The following is a 20,598-nucleotide window of genomic DNA, read 5'->3' as shown; positions in this document are numbered from 1 at the left end:
TAATTCCTCTTTCTTAGTTGTCTCATGAACGTGAAGAAGCAGAAAGGCGAGAATTGCAAAAACTAATTTTAGGAGAAGACAGTGTTAATGATGAGAGAAGGAAAAATAAAGGTATATTTGTTAAGGAATCTATTCAGTTTATATTAATGAAATATTGTTTACTTTTAAATGTTGCATTATTTGATTTATTTCTATTTTTTAATGCTTGTATAATGGAATTAACTTTAAAAAAGCAAACAAAGAAAATATAGTTTGCTTGATGTGCTCTTAGATAAACAAAAAATAAAAATAAATGTTTTTACATATGCAATAAATATTGTTACACTAAAAAATTATATAAGTGTAAGAGAAGATTTGTTCTTACAATCCCTTTTTAAATTTAACTAAATAATGTAAATAAATCACAAATAATGACTCAAAAATGGACATGAAGTCCATTTTTTTCACATGTGGCCCTAAAATGGTTTTGTTCCTTTTTGTGCATTATTATTTGTGTTCTTTCGTATTTTAAACTTTATTACCGCAGGGTGAGTAACGTTTTCAAAAAGTGCCTAAAGGTGCTTATTTTTGATTTTCGTTTTTTAAAAGCCCTTAAAGGTACTTTTTTTTAAGGTGTGTTTTTAAGAAGTGCTTAATTTTCCCTTTTTCTATACCATCTCGATTTTTGCCATGTATTATGAGCTAGGTTTGGTAAGATTATTTCACTCTCATGTGCAACTCTGCTGCATTTTGCAAAATATTCTCTATTTCAGGCTTCATTTTCCACGCTCTGATATTGAACTGAAAAATCTCTTGATCATTTTATAACGGCTAATGTAATCAAGAAAAGAGTTCTTTGTCATAAACTAGTTATTTTATCATGATCATGTAAAGTCTTTGAAAATTATTTTGCATTTTGTTTACGTATATAGTGCTTAAAAATATTTTTGAGTGCTTAAAAGGTGCTTATTTTTGAGGTGAGAGATTTTGCTACGCACCCTGTACAGGCTAGTCTTGATAACAAAAATGAATAAATTATTTTAAGCATAACAAAGAATCCTTTTTACTGTACTAACTCTTAAGGAAAAGACTTTCCACCAACCTTCAAAACATTGTCACTGTTTGACTAACTTCCTTCTCATGCACAGTTCTTTTACTCATTCTCTGTTACGATTAAGAACTATATTGAAGTGATTTTTTCATACATTTAAATAAGTGTAATAACATGCTTATATTTATTTTTTATAATGCACACTTTCTTCGAAGTGTTGTTAATTATAATATTTGGTTGAAATGAACCAAAATAATTATTATAATATGACCTAATTTTCTTGTAATAAAATAATTATAATATTATCAAGAGAACAATTTTAAAGTGTGCATTTAAGTGCTACTTGTTTCCTTTAGTATCTTTGCCTAGAACTATTGACTCATTTAAAAATATTTTGTTATGTTATGTAATCAATGGTATTTTATAATTTAGTTTTGTGTCATATTTCTGAAATTCAATTTAAAGTAAAAAATTTATATTTGGAAATATGTTGCTGCGTACTTACTAATTATGATTACAATATTTTCCTTAGACAAGCAAAAGTTTGAAAGGGAGGATGACAGTGCTTCATTAGGTAGTACAGGATCCAATTGTGTAAGGAACTTTTTATTAATACAGTGACCTCTCACTTATGCACCACCTTTTTTATGCACCTTTTTCATTTATACGACGATTTTGATTGGTCCCAGTACATTAGGTAGGAAAATAATGATAAACGTCTTTCGCTTATGCATCGCTCTAAAAACAAAATTTTCAATTCTACGCCGAAATTTTAGGCTTACATTTAAATTTTTTTAGCCTTTAAATATGTTTTCTTTTTTTTTTTTAAAAAAAAGTTTTTTAATGAAAAATGAAGTAGATGAGCAATCCTTGTTACAGATAAAAAGAAATATATGTTGTTAGATCCCATTGAATTTTCTTCCCCCTGTGACCTTTTCATTTTTGCTGTTTTTGGAAAGATATTCTTTCTAGAATTTTGAATAGGGTGTCTTATCTGTTGCACCAACAACAATGAAAGCCCATTCATCTTTAAGAAAATGATCATTCCTCTTGCCCAGAGGTTAGTTTTACTCCCATGCTGTTTTCTAGAGAAAAAAAAGACACCTGGAATATCAAAGAGACCGCGATCACTTACTTGCAGTCAGATGGACATCATGAGTAAATAAACAGAGGTGGTCTGTTTAGTAACAATAGCAACAATTTATTGTGCAGCATATTATGACGCTAAGTACTTTTCTGAGAAATTTATCATGTGATGCTTCACCCCCTCCCATGAAACTCAAATTTTTTGTGAAGAGCTATTCTTTTATATCTAACTTAAACTTGCGGACGATGAGAAGTGGTGGATGATAAAGTTCCTCCAAATCACATAGCAGTATTAGAAGCTTTAGACACTATTCGTGACTATTTACAATTTAATTCTGCTTCTGAAACTCCCTTATCCCATTTATATGAACTGGAAAAAGCTTTTTTTGAAATACGTCGGCAAAAACAAATACTAACATGTATTAAGATTATTTTGTAAGAAAATAAATTGTCTTTAGGTATGTGGAATTTTTTCTTTGTATAATTATATTAAATACCAAAACAGTATAAATATTAACATTTTATGTTTAGAAACATATTTATTCATATTGTCACTGTAATTTACGTTGCGTTTTAGAATTTTGAAGATTTTCACTTATGTGCTTTTTTCTGTTGGCCCCTTACACCGGTACATAAGGGAGAGTTCACTGTATTTAAATTCTTTTTTTTTCCCTCAATACCAGTACTAACAACTTTTTTAAGTTCATTGAATTACACCAAAATAGTACAGTCGAACTTGTTATGATAAGGTTGGCCAAACAGTTGTTTTATTAATTCAATCAGGTTTATAAACTAAGGAATCGAAAAGAAAAAAACACTATTTTATTTATGGTTTAGTAAAGAATTTTCTTGAGCAATAATTTGTGGCTCAACATTCTTAGTACAAAATTCTGGTAACTCGAAAATATATAAACAACAGAATGATAAGTAAAAATAGTGTTCTGCATAATAATATTTCTGTTAATCATTGTAATTCCATCATTTCTTATTCATCTTTTTCCGTGTTTAGTATCATGGCTCAACTAGTTGCATGAGAGTCCTTACTTTGCTATTCAACATTGTTTTTCGACTTAAAATTTTTTAAACTAAATGTGGGTTTTGAAAGTATTTTGAAGAAATGAAATTACCATTTAAAGTGGAATATTTTTTTCTGCTTCAGGTTGAGAAGTCTTTTTTAAATGCTTGTAAAAATAGATTTTTATATAGGATTTTTTTTAAACATAAAGCCAACCTTTTTTTTTTTAATTTTATTTATATATTTAATTTTTTTAAATTTCCATTACATGTGGAATTTTGTTACTAAGTGGCCACTCTCTCTGGAAACAGAGTAAACCTGAAATTTTAAGGGAATTTGAAAATACTAGAAAACATGTAATTTCTTGGAGTATTAGCAATTAGTAATGATTATTAAAAAAACTTTAAACACTAAGTGTCTTATAATCTTTTATTTGCTAGGCATTAAAACATTTTTGTTAAAACCAATTATTTTATTAAATTTGTTAGAGTGCACTAATTTATTTTTCTTATCATCAGTACTATTTTAAATAATAATTGGAATCAGTAATTTTTTATATTAACAAGCCTTCTTAAAATCAATTAATTGAACTTTAAATAAAATTAATATTCAATTTATTACGCAGGAATTAAACTTTATAATTGTTTATTTAATCTTTTTAATGTCTGGAAATTTTTTTGTGCTAAACAGTAAATGATTTCAGATTGAAAAAATAAAGCATTTTAAGTATTTATTATATTCTCAATAAATATATTTGTAAATTTTGAAATTACAATTAAAATTACTCTAATTTTATTACAAAATTCTGCAAAATGTTTAGAAATTTTGCTCTGGAAATCTCAGGAAATTTGGTTTTGTCTGTTGAGTAGCAAACTCTTATAAACAAATTTCATTCCGCTTATATCTTGTAATTTTTTTTCTCAGCATGGCAGAATACTGAAAATCTACAGAACTTTCAAAAATCCTGACGGTAAAGAGTTTGTCCGCATTGAAACTGTGCGCAGACCTGCTGTGATTGATACATATGTTCGCATCAGAACAACAAAAGATCCTGCCTTCATGTAATTATCTTCAGTTTTAGAGTTTTTTTTTAAGTGATGCATTTAGTGCTATTCTAAGAATTGTTCTTATTATTCATTAATTTTCATAATCTATATTAGTAGTTCATACTCAATATTTAAGTTTCTAATAAGTTTTAAAAAATATATTGATAAAAATATTTTATTTAGTTTTCACTTACAATATAATTTTGATTATCTAAAAATTTCTTTGAGAAGTTGATTAAATTTGATTCCGCTGCATTTTTTTGAAAATTGAGTGCAATTTTTTATCATATCTTTTATAAAAATATAAATTCTTTTATAAAAAAAATTAAATCATATTTTGGCACAATGCTGTGTAAAATTAAGATTTTTAATGAAATTAATTTATAGGTTGTTTCTTGTAGTTTTTTTTCCCAATATTTCACAAATTTTAATTCGATAATGTGATTCAATTTCAGTTAAAAGAAAAAGAAGGAAAAAAGCATAATTGTCATTTAATATGATAAATTTTCAAGATGCAAAAATAAATTTTATAAAAGATGGAGACAAATAAATTTTATTTCATCAGCATCAAAAATTGTGCTAAGTTAACTTATATTTCAAAAGAGTATCTTAAATATAATAACTTTATATCTTGGTTAGTTTACAGATTTTAAGGTTATCATTTTTTCATTACCAAAATATTTCTTGATGCTGAAAAAAAATATTTTCTTATATTATTCACCTTTAAAGTTGCTGGAATCAAATTTTTGTGATAAATTTTCGAGATGCAAAAATAAATTTTATGAATGAGGGAGACAAATAAATTTTATTTCATCAGCATCAAAAATTGTGCTAAGTTAACTTATATTTCAAAAGAGTATCTTAAATATAATAACTTTATATCTTGGTTAGTTCACAAACTTTAAGGTTATCATTTTTTCATTACCAAAATATTTCTTGATGCTGAAAAAAAAATATTTTCTTTTATTATTCACCTTTAAAGTTTCTAGAATCAAATTTTCGTGATAAATTTTCGAGATGCAAAAATAAATTTTATAAATGATGGATACAAATAAATTTTATTTCATCAGCATCAAAAATTGTGCGAAGTTAACTTATATTTCAAAAGAGTATCTTAAATATAATAAATTTATATCTTGGTTAGTTTACAGATTTTAAGGTTATCATTTTTTCATTACCAAAATATTTCTTGATGCTGAAAAAAAATATTTTCTTATATTATTCACCTTTAAAGTTGCTGGAATCAAATTTTTGTGATAAATTTTCGAGATGCAAAAATAAATTTTATGAATGAGGGAGACAAATAAATTTTATTTCATCAGCATCAAAAATTGTGCTAAGTTAACTTATATTTCAAAAGAGTATCTTAAATATAATAACTTTATATCTTGGTTAGTTCACAAACTTTAAGGTTATCATTTTTTCATTACCAAAATATTTCTTGATGCTGAAAAAAAAATATTTTCTTTTATTATTCACCTTTAAAGTTTCTAGAATCAAATTTTCGTGATAAATTTTCGAGATGCAAAAATAAATTTTATAAATGATGGATACAAATAAATTTTATTTCATCAGCATCAAAAATTGTGCGAAGTTAACTTATATTTCAAAAGAGTATCTTAAATATAATAAATTTATATCTTGGTTAGTTTACAGACTTCAAGGTTATAATTTTTTCATTACAAAAAATATATCTTGATGCTGAAAAAAAATATTTTCTTATATTATTCACCTTAGAAGTTGCTAGAATCAAACAGATTAATATTTGACGTGATAATTATGACATTAAAGGAAATGGAAAATGTTTCTAGAAAAAATATTACTAAATAGCTTAAGATTCTATAATTCTTAAAGGAGTTTTTAAGTGTACCTATATTTTTTCTCTATATACAAGTTAAGTTGACTCTTAAGTATAGCAGGGCTGATTGTGCTCCGGAAAAAATCCGGATTTCCGGATTTTTCGCTAACCGTGATCAGATGTTTCAAAAAATCCTTGATCACAAAAGTTTCCGGAAATCAAATTTTCAAAGGTGGAACTTAAAAACGCAGTTTATTTTATTTGCTTATAAGAGAGCTACTTTATAAGCTTATATTCAAAATTAATATTCATTTTCTATCAGTAAATAGTTATTATAATCATAAACTCAAGAAAGAAAGACATATTTGTAAATTTCAATTACTTCTCCAGATCATCATAGGTATGTGTAAAATTTTAAATATATTTTAAGTAAACTAAGAAATATTGAGAAAAAGGAAAAAACCTTGTTTAAATTTTTTTCGATTTAAACTTTTTTTTACTCAAGAAATTTTCCGGAATTTTGACTTAGGCGCACAATCACCCCTGGTATAGTAACAATTTTGTTAATGACCCAAATGTTTAATAACAACTTAAGTTTTTAATGTTTGTTTCTCATCCTTTTTTTTAACATAGTCTTACTTTATTTTTGTATTGCATAATTTGTCAACATTATATTTATCATTTATTCAATATTTTAGAAAACAGTTCGCATCAACACTAGATGAGCACCAAAAAGAAGAAATCAGAAAAGAAAGACGAAGGTACATTTTTTTTTTTTTTTTTTTGCTTGCTTTCAAAAAATAACGTTCAATATTTTAAAGAGCATGTACCTAGAGTGTTAGTTGAACCAGGCCTAATTAACAAGTTAATCATTGATCGCACTCACTGATTAAATAATGTGTGCTTTATTCTTCGTATGTTGAAAATTGATTCATCAAAATTAGCTACCCAATTTTTAATTACTCCTTACGATACTATTGATGCGAGTTCTGCTTTCAGCTCGCCTCAAGCTCAATGCTTACATAAAATATCCTCAATGATAGGGGAATCATGCTTTAGAATTCTTTTTCTGTTGGGCTAGGCTAAGTGTGAAATGTTTTGGGGGTTTTCTTGCCCATTTAATGTAAATGCAGGTTAGTTCCAACAAAAAGTCCTCCACCAGTCTCAATGCTTGATCCAGGAGTTCTCTTGTCTTTTGGGTTGGATTCAAAATTACATGGCTACAAAGTTGAACATTGGTAGTTGTAAACTTAGTTTGGGACGGTTGTTCAATGCTGGTTATTAAATAAATTAAAATGAGAAAAGAAAAACATTTATTGACACAAAAGGAAATAAGTATTGGCGCCCTCAAATATAAGGAGAGTGAAACAAATATTTCATATCAGCAATTGTTATCAAATATCATATCCATTAAGAATAAAATGTAATTTATTTTAAGGAATATTTCCTTTGATTTTTAAAGGATTGAATATAGGAATATATATCTTAAAATCATTATTAAAAAACAGCACACAAGCTACAGGTTACTAACTGGAGCTAGCAGGGGCAATAAGTTTCTGATATTTGAGTGATTAAGGTCTTTGTATTTGATTTACTTTGTTTTATAAATTTTTTTTGATGTTTTACATCATCTATAATTTTTGTTTAGAATTCAAGAACAACTTCGGAGACTTAAAAGAAATGCTGAGAAGGAGAAAAATATGCCCCCAAAAAAGAAACCGAAAAAAGAAATTAAAGTAACTCCAATGCTAAAAGTAAGCGAGATAATTTTTTTTTCATTCCTTTCAACCATTGTATCAATATAAAGTGCATAAAAATTTTTTATTTTTTAGAGATGTAATTTTTTTTTAAAGGAAAGAGTTAAAATTCGAAAGTGGCTATAGAGCAGGAAGATGAGAGGATCTTACAAAATTTGAAAAAAAATCAGGAAATTATCCGAGAATTTAACTCAAATACCTAAAAAGTCAGGGAAAAAGAATTAATTTGATATTGAAAGTTTGATAGTTTTAAGAAAAAATGGACTTTTAAAGCAAATTTTTTTAATCGTTTATTTTCAACCTTAATAGTTAAAATCATCGGTGTTTTTTGAATTTATTTTTTGTATAAAACGAATAAATAAGTGGAAAAATTAAAGGGCAAATTTTCTGGAGGAAATCAAGGAATTTTTTTTTTAGTATTTGTAGTCAACCTGAATTCGGAATGTAAAATTTACAGATTTTATGAGTGGTCGCTATCAGATTTTGAAAGCTTTTTCTGGTTTTGTACAATTAGGAACCTAAAATTGTGTTATATTTTCTTTTCTCTTCTAGCTAAAATGTGGGGCTTGTGGTGCCATAGGCCACATGCGAACAAACAAAACATGCCCCTTGTACCAACCTGCTGCTCCCATACCTCCCGTTCAAGTAGCCATGACAGAAGAACAAGAGGAGAGCCTGGAACGTGCCGGGTTGGATGACGACCATTTGGTGAAAGTTGACGAGACTAAGGTCGTTCTGTCGAAGCAGCTCATCAAGCACGCTGATGAGCTTCGTCGCAAGTCTCTGGTCTTGAAATTCCCCAAAGAGGCCGTCGCCATCAAGAAGAGGAAACGCGCAGGCACCGTCATGCACTGTGACTACTTGAAGAAACCCCATAAGCTTGTGAATCGCCAAAGAACAGACCCTGTTGTGGCCTTGTCTATCATACTGGAGAGCATGCTGAATGAAATGAGAGATTTACCCGAAGTAAGATAATTCGTTTAATAATTATAACCTGAATAGACAATATAAAAATAAATGAATAAAAATATATAGTAAGGTATAGTTTGTTGCATCCTGGTTAAGAAATTGTTTTTGCTAAATTTTAAAAGTTCATAATTTCATCAGCAGACAATTCCAATTGAAATATTTACACCGGACTCTGTTTCTTTGTCATCAGTTTTTTCATGTTGTAAGTAGTGATCCTTTTAAAAACTTTGAGAAACTTTCTGCTAACACAAAATCTCAATTAAAAACTTTCTGCGTGGATTAATTAACTCTTATAACTTGTTTCAACAACATCGTCGCCACCTCATTTTGTTGTTAAAAATGTTTCATTTTTATAGAACTCTATATTGATTCATACCACAGGCATACTTGCTAAGTCTCCTGTATTTTAACGAAAACTCCTGTATTTTACAACTATCTCCTGTTTACCTATATATTCTCAAATTTCTTCACATTTGTTGAAGAAATTTAAAAAATAATAACAATAATTTGGTGATAAAATATCCACTGATGGCAAAAATACTTCTCTTATTCCTGAACAGATGGTGGGTGCTATTGGCAGTACTGCAGTATATTGAGCGTTAATTGTTTAAGTCGAGCCGTGATGGTTCAGGGGATAGAGTGTTTGCCTGCCAATGAGGTTAACCCAGGTTTGAATCCCAGCAAAGACTGGTCAATATGAATTTCGTATCCGGCTTGCACCGACCACAGTGTTGCCGAAAAATGTCCTCAGTGGTAGACAGATCACGGGTTAGAGTCCCCTTGTCATCAGGCTAACCGTGGGAGGTTTTCGTGGTTTTCCTCTCCATGTAACTCAAATGCGGGTTAGTTCCATAAAAAAGTCCACCACGAAACAAATTTCTTCCAATACTTGATCCAGGATTTCTCTTGCCTTCTGTTTTAGGTTCAAATTTACAAGGCTACGTAGTTGAAAGGTTAGTTGCACGGTCCATTTCGCCCATTGCTCGATTAAGGAATTCCCTTGTCTTCTGGATTGGATTCAAAATTACAAGGCTACGGTGTTGACATTGGTAGTCGTAAGCTCGAAATTGGGTCGGCTGTTCTACAACGGTTATAATATAAAGTAAAACAATTGATGCAGATTTTATAACCTTTGACTTGAAATGTTGTGGCATTTATGAAGATCTATTCAGCTATCATGTTTTTTTATATGGAAGGTTTTCAAGGGAAAATAACATTTGACCATTGGGTAATCTGCAATCGCAATAATGCAGTCACAATTTTATCTTTTTTGTCATTAATAATCATTTTTTAGTCCCATTTATTTTAAATTTTATCTTCCAGACTCTCCCGTTTTGGTTTCCTGTCAGTCCAAAAAATGTTCCAGATTACTATCGCATTGTTCAGAGACCAATGGATCTACAGTCTATGAGAGAAAAACTTCATCAGAGGAAATACAAGAGCAGGGAAGAGTTTTTACAGGATGTCAATCAAATTGTCGAAAACAGCAGCATATACAATGGTATATTGTCTTGTAACAATCGATTATATTTTATTACAAAGATTTATATTCGTTATTCATTTGCATATTGTAACTTTAATAATTCCTTTTTGATTACCTTGTATTTTATTTTGAAATGTTCCTCTGTATTCAAATGCACATTTTGCAATATAGGGGTCCCTGTCTTCTAGACAAAAGAATAATTTGAAAATAAGTTCATTTACAAAATTTGAAGAAAAATCTAAAACTTTTTGACCAATTCTAACAAAGCATCTAAATTACAACAGATTATTTTCATTAAAAAATGCTATTATTTTTTTTAAAAGAAACTTTCTTTCGTACTAATAAAATTTTTATGGTGTATGTAGATGAAAGAATTATTTTAAAAGTTATAAGGATAAATTTGAATATTTCTAATGATTGATATTTTCATGTTTATTTTTGTTTTGCTTACTTAGTTTTAAAAAAAAACTGTTTTGAAATCAAATTCTTCATTTAGAGATGTAAAAGCACAAGACCTGTGGGGATACTTGTCCTAATTTCATTTTCCTTTGATTCTAATACAATAAACAATGTATTTTATTGCCTTTTTCCCCTCACTGTCTTTTACTACTTTTTGCCTCCCTATTTGAGTTGACCTTTATGTTCATGTGAAATTCGATGCAAGTTATAAACTGTGTGCTATTATGTATAATGCAAAATTTACAGTCGCCATCGGCCAAAAGGAGATTTAAAAACTGTATGCCAGTTGCAACAAGATTGCCACTTTTTTCCAAAAAAGACATTTCAATGTTTATATTTTTTTTACTTATGATATTTAATAATGTTCGGAAAATTTCTTTCTTTCTCACTTTTATCTCGTAATATAATAAATCTTGTAATATCTATTTTATTTTGAGAAATGCTTCAAAGGAAGAATCTTAATTGCTAATGTCAACAAAAAAAATTAATCGCTTAAAATTTTAAATTTTTGAAAAATTGTCCAATCTTATAATGGCTGCAATTACCCACTATCCTGAAGCAAAATTTGCTCTGTTCTACACTGCACTAAAAACCAGTTATTTTCATATTAATGTAAAAACTGTACTAAGTAGAGCGAATTCCGTACAATTTTTTCTTACGTAATAGGGCAAACAATAGGTTAAGCATAGAATTAATATTTCAGCTAATTCAATTAACGTTTATATAGGAGCAAAAAGTCCTCTGACTCAAACTGCTCAAAAAATGTTGGAGCAATGCTTGAGGAGGTTTGCAGATAAAGAGGAGAAACTGATGAGGCTAGAGAAAGCGATCAACCCTCTCCTAGACGACAATGACCAGGTTGCTTTCTCTTTTATTCTGGAGACCATTGTTTCGGAAGATCTGAAGAAAATTCCTGAGTCTTGGCCATTTCATAAACCGGTCAGCAAGAAATTTGCTAAAGAGTATTACACAGTCATCAAAAACCCCATTGATCTGGACACAATTATTAAAGTAAGTATAAACTTGATTTGATGTTTATAACTTCTTTCTAATGGTGTTTATCTAACCAATAATATACCTGACAGAGGTGAACTAGGTTCATATCCATGCTTTGGCACTGAATTTGTATATTTTTCTTGACTTGCTCTGACTGTTGTTAAATATAGTGAATGGCAGGTATGTTTTTTTCTTTATAACCATCGTTGAATCAATCAAATGTGAATGAAATATTAATCAATCAAACTGTGAATATGATACTTACTATTACATTTCTGTCGTAACCTATAGCTTTCCATGTTTCTTTTCAAAGCCAACTAATCAACTGAAGTTTAGAAAATCAAAGTTCTAAAAATGTATATACTTTCAACTTCTACTGTCAAAGTATGAATATTTTAGAACAATATTTTCTGCCTGTTTTAGCATTTCATTTTGAACTTCAGGTTGATTTAACTTCTTAAATTATATAATCATATTCTCTAATAAAAAACATTTATAGTAAAAATACAATTTTTAGATTCTAGTCTAGGCTGCATTATAGTGAAAGGAAAAACATTTATATTTTAAAGCTGCTCATTTATTTAGAAAAACAGAAAAAGAAAAAACTGTTTTAAGTCATAAGATCCGCTTAGAAAGTATGCTAAAATAACTGCATGAAGAACGCATTAATTAACTTGAATTAAAAGCCTCGTTTGTGACTTAAAAGTGTTAGAAAACTTTTCTTTTAATGTAACAGGTTTGATTTTAAATAATTAAAGGCAAATTTTATTGGATAAAAGACTACAACACAAAAAACTACATAGTTGCATCTACTTTAAATAAATAAAGTGTTATATCAAAATAATGATAAAATAATGGCCTTATTACTTGAAACATTTTATTTAACTGATATTTTATACAAATAGTTTTTACAATACCATTTTTTTTTTTAAATGTATTTTAATATGTAACTAAACAAAATATATTTTAAGCTTACTTGTACTGCAGATTTAAGATTATTTAGTTTAAAAAGTTTGTTAAAATTATTTAGTGTTATTTAGTTTAAATTTTTTTATACTTTTTGAACTAAACAAATTATATTTTAAGCTTACTTAGACTACAGATTTAAGATTATTTAGTTTAAAAAGTATGTTAAAGTTATTTAGTGTTATTTAGTTTAAATTTTATTATAATTTTTGAACTAAGCAAATTATATTTTAATCTTACTTAGACTGCAGATTTAAGGTTATTTAGTTTAAAAAGTTATCTATAAATGCTTTCATTGTCAGCTTCAGAAAACTTCTTTCCATTTAACATAATATTTTCTAAAATATTTTTATCCCAATATCTCTTAAAGGGTTTATTTATGTATTTGTTTTGATTCCAGAATATAAAAACTCACAAATACAGTAACAGGCAAGATTTCCAGGCAGATGTTGAACTGCTTCTCACTAACAGTCAAACTTTCAATGGTGCTGAGAGCCAATTTACAAAGAAGGCAAAAGAAATTGTTGAATGCTGCCAGATTGCTTTAAGAAAGGTATTGCATATCTTTTTAGGTTGTTCTCCGAAGCGAATCCGACCCATCACCTAAAATTTTTTACATGTATCAGCAAACTTAAAAAAAACCATTAATTTTGTAAAAGAATTTTTTTTCTTTCAAAATTTATTGTACAACTGTAATTTTTATTTCAGTTATAAAATCTGAGTAACAGTTATGGTTAGGTCTGAATTTTATATCTTCCTTTTAACAACTTTGCAATTTACTATGGCGTGTCATTTCTATTTTGTGACGCATGAAACTATGAGTTGCTTGTGCCAATTTAACAGGGCCCCTAGTTTCAGTAAGCATTGGGTTTTATGAGGAGGAATGTTTTATCCATTTTACAATCTCTCATTTTTTCCTGATGCAGTGTCAATCAAAGTATTTTCTTGTAATCTTTTATCACCCCAAGTGGCACGTTCTTTGAAATGTGGAGTAGAATCAATAATCTCACCATTAGTTCAATATCATGTATTACCTACATCTCATCAATCTTCAATTCTATACATTATACTCTGACTTAGGTGTCCTATAACCTAACTTTGGTTGGTAATAAGCACCTCCTGATTTATATTATTTAGATCATCTTTGAAAAAATATGTTTAAGAAAAACTCTTATATGAAGTTTTTTTTTTTTTCATTATTAAAAGTTAAAGCTGTACCAAGACTTTGTTATTAATTTTTTTTTAAAAAAAAAGTTTTGAAATACCAAATTCAACTTTAAATCAATTTTAAAAATAATTCAATTTTTGCAAATTACTGTCGCGTGGAAATAGTATTCCCGACATTTTTATTCATTTGCTTCACTTTCACATAAAAAATATTATTTCTTCAATCAATCAGTTACATGCCTCTATATTTAATTTCAGTTAGATCTTACCCCTTTCCTTTTTTATGTTTATTTTTTTGCATGAAATTTTCTCTCACATTTTAATTACTAGACATCTCATTGTTTGACTTCCATTCAAAAATGAACTGGTAGAAGAGAAACTTTTTCTCATTTTAGGCTTAGATAAAATTATATTCTATGTTATTTCATTATTATTGTAGTTTCTTATCACTATATTTAATGAATAAAATGAGCCTTAATATCATAATGATTTAAGTATGTTTCGGTGTCAGTTGAAAATTTTAACTAAATGTATCCATATTTTCTGTTTTGTGACAGTATGATGAGCAACTCTCTCTGTTGGAGACAGCCATCAAGACGTCACAGGAGGCTGCATTGGATGCCATTGAAACAGATTCTGCTTTAACTGGACATTCATTCCAGCCTGATGACAGCATGTATATGTTGAGTGACCATGGTGACCGCAGCAAACTCAATGAGGTAATCACCTCCAATTCTTCTTCATTTTACCTTGTTTTATATGCATAACATCCTTTTCTTTGGCAATACTTTAAAAATTTATCTAAACAATGAGTGAAAGAACTAAGTATTGTTTAAATTGTATTTAATTGTTGCATTGTCATTAACTATAACTTTACAATTGTTAGGACGAAAATGACATTTCAATACTGTTCTTTAGTATATTGTTGCTAGCAAGAATTATCTTTTACATTCTTTTTCATAGCCATTAACTATTATTAAATTCTAAAATTAATAGTTCATCTATTTCATAAACTTAAAAATTTTATGTTGGATTATGTAATTTACAATTTGCTCTGTGATAATTTTTGCAGAGCTTTATAGTTTAAAAAGTGAAATGTAATTTTTTTCTTTTCTGCCTTCTGCTGATCTGTAGTTTAAATATTTTTGATAAAAATGATAATTTTTCACTGGGTATATCAGGCTTTTACAACCTTTTCTATTGTTTCTCATTACTGCAGTGTGTCCCAAAATTCTCTCAAAAAATATTTTTTTAAAATAATAAGAAATTACAGGTTTCATTAGTTGAAATTTTTAAATTTTTATCAATTATTAAAGTATACAGTATAGATTTATGTATGAATTAATAAATGGCCAGTAGATTCTACTGGTACATACTCACTCTTTTGTTTAAATGATTGATTAAATTATTATTTGAAAAAAGAGGCTTATTTTTGTTGATGGAACACTCAATTTCCTCTTTCAAGATATGAATGATTATGAGCTTGTCAGTATAAACTTAAATCATATTTTTGGTGGCCATTTTCATCGACAAAACGGGAAATCACATGACTCTGGAGGGACTCAACAATGAATCGTGTTTTTTTTTTATTGTGTAGCCTAGGTGTTACATTGTCTTATTCTTTCCGTTAGCGCCATTTTTTTTTTTTTTTTTTTTTTTTTGCATGAGTAACACAAAATTCGCATTCTGTGCTAATTTTTGGCCACCTTTTCTTTAAAGCATTTTATACTAATTGATCACTTGCTTGTTTATAATAGCATTTTCATTTTAGTCCAAAGATGACGATTTAGAAGAATTCATCGATGTTCCGGAAGAGGAGGAATATGAAGATTATGACGAGGAAGAATCTGTTCTCCTTGAACACAATATCCTTGTCAAGAGTGAAGGTGACTTGAGTGATAAAATGCAATATGATAGTGACAATGAATTGCACCAAATGTCAAGCATGGCACCGGAACGCACCGAAATGGTGCAATTTGACTTGGCCATGTGCGGAGATACCGAAAACTCCGAGATTATAGACGAGAACTACGATCCATCAGAATTTTTACTGCAGGGGAGATACGGATTTCCACCGGTTAAGCAAGAAGCGGAAGAGGTTGATAATATTGATAACGATCTGGCCGTGAGCGATTCAGATGAAGAAGTGAACAGACCAGCGGGCCCTGGTGATCAGGAAAGTGAATTGTGGTTTTAAAATTATGTGCAATTTTAGAAGGAAAAAAAATTTTAAATCTTTTTTGTGTTTTTAAGGAAAATTTTATGCTGCAAAGGGTAATGTTATCTTTTATTTATTAGTTAGTGAAATTAAATACTGTTTATTTATTTATAGACTTAAAAACTTGTGTAATTGGCAATATAAACTGCCGAATCCCCACTATGTGTGACATAGACTTTGTTTTTTCTATGTGTTATTAGATGCAAGAAGAATATTTGGTTACAAACGTTTTGTTACATCTACCCAAGAAGCTTTATTAATTAATATAAATAATATATATTGATAATACAGTAGGGAACCGATTATCTGGAACGATCGGGACCATCGCTATTCCGGATAACCGATTTTTCTGGTTTTCTGAATCGCTACAAAAAGCTGTTTTTTTATTGTTAAACCCAACTAAAAAAAATAATATTTGGAAATAATCTTAAAAAGAAGGAAAAACGAAGTAATACACTAATGATTATTTCCAAAATGATAGTAAGGTAAACATCTTTCCAAAAAGAAAGAAAAATCCTAAAATCTTATGAGGAAAAAAAAAAAAAATTTAAAATGGCGGAAAATTTATCGAATTTCGTTCCGGTTTTCTGATCTCCGGATAACGGGTTCTGTACTGTATAACAAATAGAGAACTACAAAAACCTGCTGAGTGTATGAAACATAAAATGATATTAAAAATCTAATATTAAAACATACATATATACTATATATGTTTGTTAACTGAAAAGATGGCATCAGCCTACTAGAAATTGTCTATATTTCTTTCTGATTACGTATAAATACTATCAAATAAAAAAAATGCATATAAAATAAATCAAACAAAGTAATTTGGTGAAAATTAACAATTTTTATGAAAATAAAATTTTTAGAAGAAGATATTATTAAAACAAAACTGTTTTCGTTGTTTCTATTTTATATATTTTTTACTGTGGTTATATTATTTTTTTTTTCTGTTAGAACTGTTAGTGTTTATCTGTAATTTTATATGTTTTGATTCAGAGTTATTGATGCCTATTCAGAAAATACTATTTGAATATTATGATGTAGTTGTGAAAACATGACATTTTTTTAAGGGTTTTAATTTTATTTTTTTGCATAAAATTTATAATGTGTATGCCAGTATTTTAATGATTTTTAACAAATTAAAAAAAAATTAATTATTTAATGAAATTGAGGTATTTTTATTAGATTTTTTATCAGCTATTGTCTATTATACATATTTTTAAAATCCTAAAAATTAAGTGAAAAAGTATTTAAACATTACAATTTGCTAATTAATGTTTTAGCTGGAAAAAGTATCAAAATCTGAGGATTCAGAAAAGTTTCTCGTTTAAAAACGTTGATATTTATTTCTCACTTTAATATTTATATGTGTTTTTGAATATGTTAGTTTTCTTATTCAATTTTTAACAGGCATTCTAAAAATATATATCAAGGGCTTGATATGTAAGCAGGTAATTACTATACTTTAATTACTTCCATTATATTTTAAAATTAATATATTTACTTGTCTAATAAATAAGTGTTGTAGAATGTATATAAAATACTGGGGTGTAAATATTTAAAAGACTATATTATGTAATTGTAATATATATGTACAGTTTTAAATCTTGTAAATAACATCCTCACAAATTTTTTTCTCTCTATGTTACTTCATTTTATCTACAATATAAATAAATGGTTTTAAATTATTTTAATTGTATTAGATTAGAAAATAAAACTTTTAAAAGTGTTATTGTTTAATTTTATATTAAGTTTATGGTATGTATTATATATCTGTGTCTTTAAGGTCAAACATTTTTAAAAGAAATTGAGTTAGGATCAAATTTAATAAAACAATTTAGCAAATCAATTTATTTAGAACAGTGATTGTCAATGTGTATTCAACAGACCTGTACTCAAACACTGTTAGAAATTTTGTAGTGTGTTGAACCATATTATTATTAAAATGTTCAACAACCTTAATATGGCGTGAAGTTGAACCATATTATTTTATTTCTTAAACTTAATCTATATTATTGTTCAAATTTGCTTTAACCACAATTTAATGCAAAGTTCAATCATTATGTTGTTGTTATTAAACTTCTAAAATTTGAATGCAAAATCTTTCAAAATCGCTGTAACCTTAATATGCTGCAAAGTTGAACCATATTATTGAACGTAAATGGCAAATTCTTAAAATGAAATTGCAAAATCTTTAAAATTTGAGGCAGACTTAATGTGGTTAACCATATTATTGTACTTCTTAAACCATATTATCAACCGAATATGGTACAAATTTGTGCCTTTTTATTGAACTTCTTAAATTTAAACCTCAAAATTTTTCAAATTTGATGCAACCTTAATATGCAAAGCTGAACCATATTATTGAACTTCTTAAATTTGAACCGCAAATTCATTCAAATGTGATAAAACCTTAATTTGGTGCAAAATTTAACCATATTATTGTGCTTTTTAAACCTTACTATCATGCAGATTTGGTGCAAAGTTGTGCCATATAATGGCGCTCCTTAAACTTGACTGCAAATTCTGTGAGACATCTTTGATACATTAAAGAAGGAAGGCCATTAGAGAATAAATTACAACTTTGAACTGTGCAAGCTCTACAAGCAAACCACAAGTAGCACAACTCATATTAAACAATAGATTAAGGTGTTTTGTTTGAAAAAGCTTGGAAGATAATCTCATTGAGATCTTAACATTGAGAAATCCCAAGCTAGAGAAAGACGCCAACTAGATATTTTCTATTGTATGTGCATAATCAGAAACAAAATGGTCAAAAAATTGCTTAAATTTTTACTAAGGTTTCAGCATATTTTGATTAAACTTCTGATATTATGATTCATGGTTAAACTGATTTTTCGCTTTTATCTGTGTGAAATTCGACAAAACAAAACCTTTGCCTAACGGTACGTATCATATTAAAGATTCAAAAAATTTTTTTACTGATTTGCATAGCAACACTCCTCTTAAGCTTTGAATGAAGTTCTTTTTTGCAAAATAGATTATGCATATTCTCAGACTGAATAAAGTCTTTTTAGTTTGATTTAATTGCAATTTTAATACCCTGTTTATTGTTAAAGCGTGTGTTGCTCACTCCTGGCAGAGTTTGATCCTGGCCGCCGCCTAAACTACTGTTGTGTGTATGCAGTAAGAGCAGGTTAAATATATCGTGGCTGACAGCCCTCTCGTTGGCTTTTTTCTAATATTTTATAACCGTCCTTGAAAAGCCGACCCGATTTTTGGATTTACGACTACTAATGTTCAACTCCATAGCCTTGTAATTTTGAATCCAATCCAGAAGACAAGGGAGCCCTTGGATCAAGTATTGGAAAGAATTTACACTCGTGGGGGACTTTTTTAATAGAACTAACCCGCATTTACCTTACATGAACAGGAAGATCACGAGAACCTCTCACGGTTAGCCTGACGGAAAGGAGATATCCCATGATCCAGATACCACAGAGGATATTTCACATCAGCACTGTGGTCAGTGGTAGACGGATCATGGGTTAAAGTCCCTTTGTCGTCAGGCTAACCGTGGGAGGTTCTCGTGCAGGGTGCGTAGCGTTTTTAAAAAGTGCTTAAAGATGCGTATTTTCGATATTCGTTTTTTAAAAGCCCTTAAAGATGCTTTTTCCATTGGATGTTTTTTAAAAGTGCTTAATTTTCCCTTTCCGAAAATGAGATTTGTTTTTCTTTACCATGTCGATTTTCCCCACGTATTTTACAAAAGCGTGCTTTTCACATTGTTCTATTTAACATTTCCATAGTACATTCAACAATCTATTTCGACATACAGTTGGTCCAAAGCGTATGAACGCGCCAATCATATTGCATGTTTGATGAAATAGTTGCGAGTACAGAGCTGGGTTCGGTGAGATTATTGCACTGCCATCTGCAACTTTGCTGCATTTTGAAAGATATTTTCAATTTCAGGCTTCATTTTTTACCCTCTGATATCAAACCGAAAAATCTCTCGATCATTTTATAATGGCTAATATAGTCAAGTAAAGAGTTCTTTGTCAGAAACTAGTTATTTAATCATGATAATGTAAAGTGTTTTAAAATTATTTTGCATTTTATTAAAGTATATAGTGCTTAAAAATATTCTTTGAGTGCTTGAAAAGTACTTAAAAGATGCTTATTTTTTGTTGAAAGATTTGACTACGCACCCTGTCGTGGTCTTCCTCTCCATGTAACACAAATGCGGGTTGGTTCAATCAAAAAGTCCTCCACGAGGATAAATTTCTCCCAACACTTGATCCAGGAGTTCCCTTGTGTTCTGGGTTGGGTTAAAAATTACAAGGCTACGGAGTTGCCGAACATTAGTAGTCGTAAACTCATAAAATTGGATTGGCTGTTCAACGACGGTTATAAAAAATAAACACACTAACCTTATTTTCTACTCTTGAGCAATATTTTGATTTGCAGGTAAAACCATAACGCTTCGTAAAATTTCTCTAATATTAAAATTAAATTATGCATTAAGATTACGTAGGTAGGTACTTTATTTACGTCGCACTAGAGCTGCACTTTAGGGCTATTGGCGTTGGCGACGGTCTGGGAAACATCCCTGAGTATGACCCTAAACCATACCATCGCAAT

The 20,598-nt window shown here is 28.8% G+C and overlaps 1 protein-coding gene across 9 annotated transcripts in view; it reads left to right on the top strand.

Moving 5' to 3' along the window:
• Positions 1–17,725, top strand: part of Taf1 (TATA-box binding protein associated factor 1) — a 69,058-nt gene extending 51,333 nt beyond the window's left edge. For 7 of the 9 annotated variants that reach the window (XM_087164573.1, XM_087164574.1, XM_087164570.1 and 4 more), the window contains 11 exons: positions 18–111; positions 1,563–1,624; positions 4,056–4,192; positions 6,674–6,736; positions 7,624–7,729; positions 8,285–8,698; positions 10,025–10,202; positions 11,347–11,654; positions 13,006–13,158; positions 14,330–14,491; positions 15,544–17,725. In XM_087164573.1, the coding sequence (XP_087020699.1) occupies positions 18–111; positions 1,563–1,624; positions 4,056–4,192; positions 6,674–6,736; positions 7,624–7,729; positions 8,285–8,698; positions 10,025–10,202; positions 11,347–11,654; positions 13,006–13,158; positions 14,330–14,491; positions 15,544–15,969 (2,103 nt within the window). In that variant the 3' untranslated portion in view covers positions 15,970–17,725. The remainder of the gene's footprint in view (positions 1–17; positions 112–1,562; positions 1,625–4,055; positions 4,193–6,673; positions 6,737–7,623; positions 7,730–8,284; positions 8,699–10,024; positions 10,203–11,346; positions 11,655–13,005; positions 13,159–14,329; positions 14,492–15,543) is intronic. The other 2 variants (XM_087164576.1, XM_087164572.1) reach the window with 1 other exon arrangement.
• The last annotated feature ends 2,873 nt before the right edge of the window (positions 17,726–20,598 follow it).

The sequence above is a fragment of the Parasteatoda tepidariorum genome, chromosome 5, assembly GCF_982258835.1.
Source record: "Parasteatoda tepidariorum strain Cologne lab strain chromosome 5, Ptep-v5.0, whole genome shotgun sequence".
NCBI lineage: Eukaryota > Metazoa > Arthropoda > Arachnida > Araneae > Theridiidae > Parasteatoda > Parasteatoda tepidariorum.
Note: the sequence above shows the minus strand (reverse complement) of the source record. Positions and strands in the feature narration are given on the sequence as shown.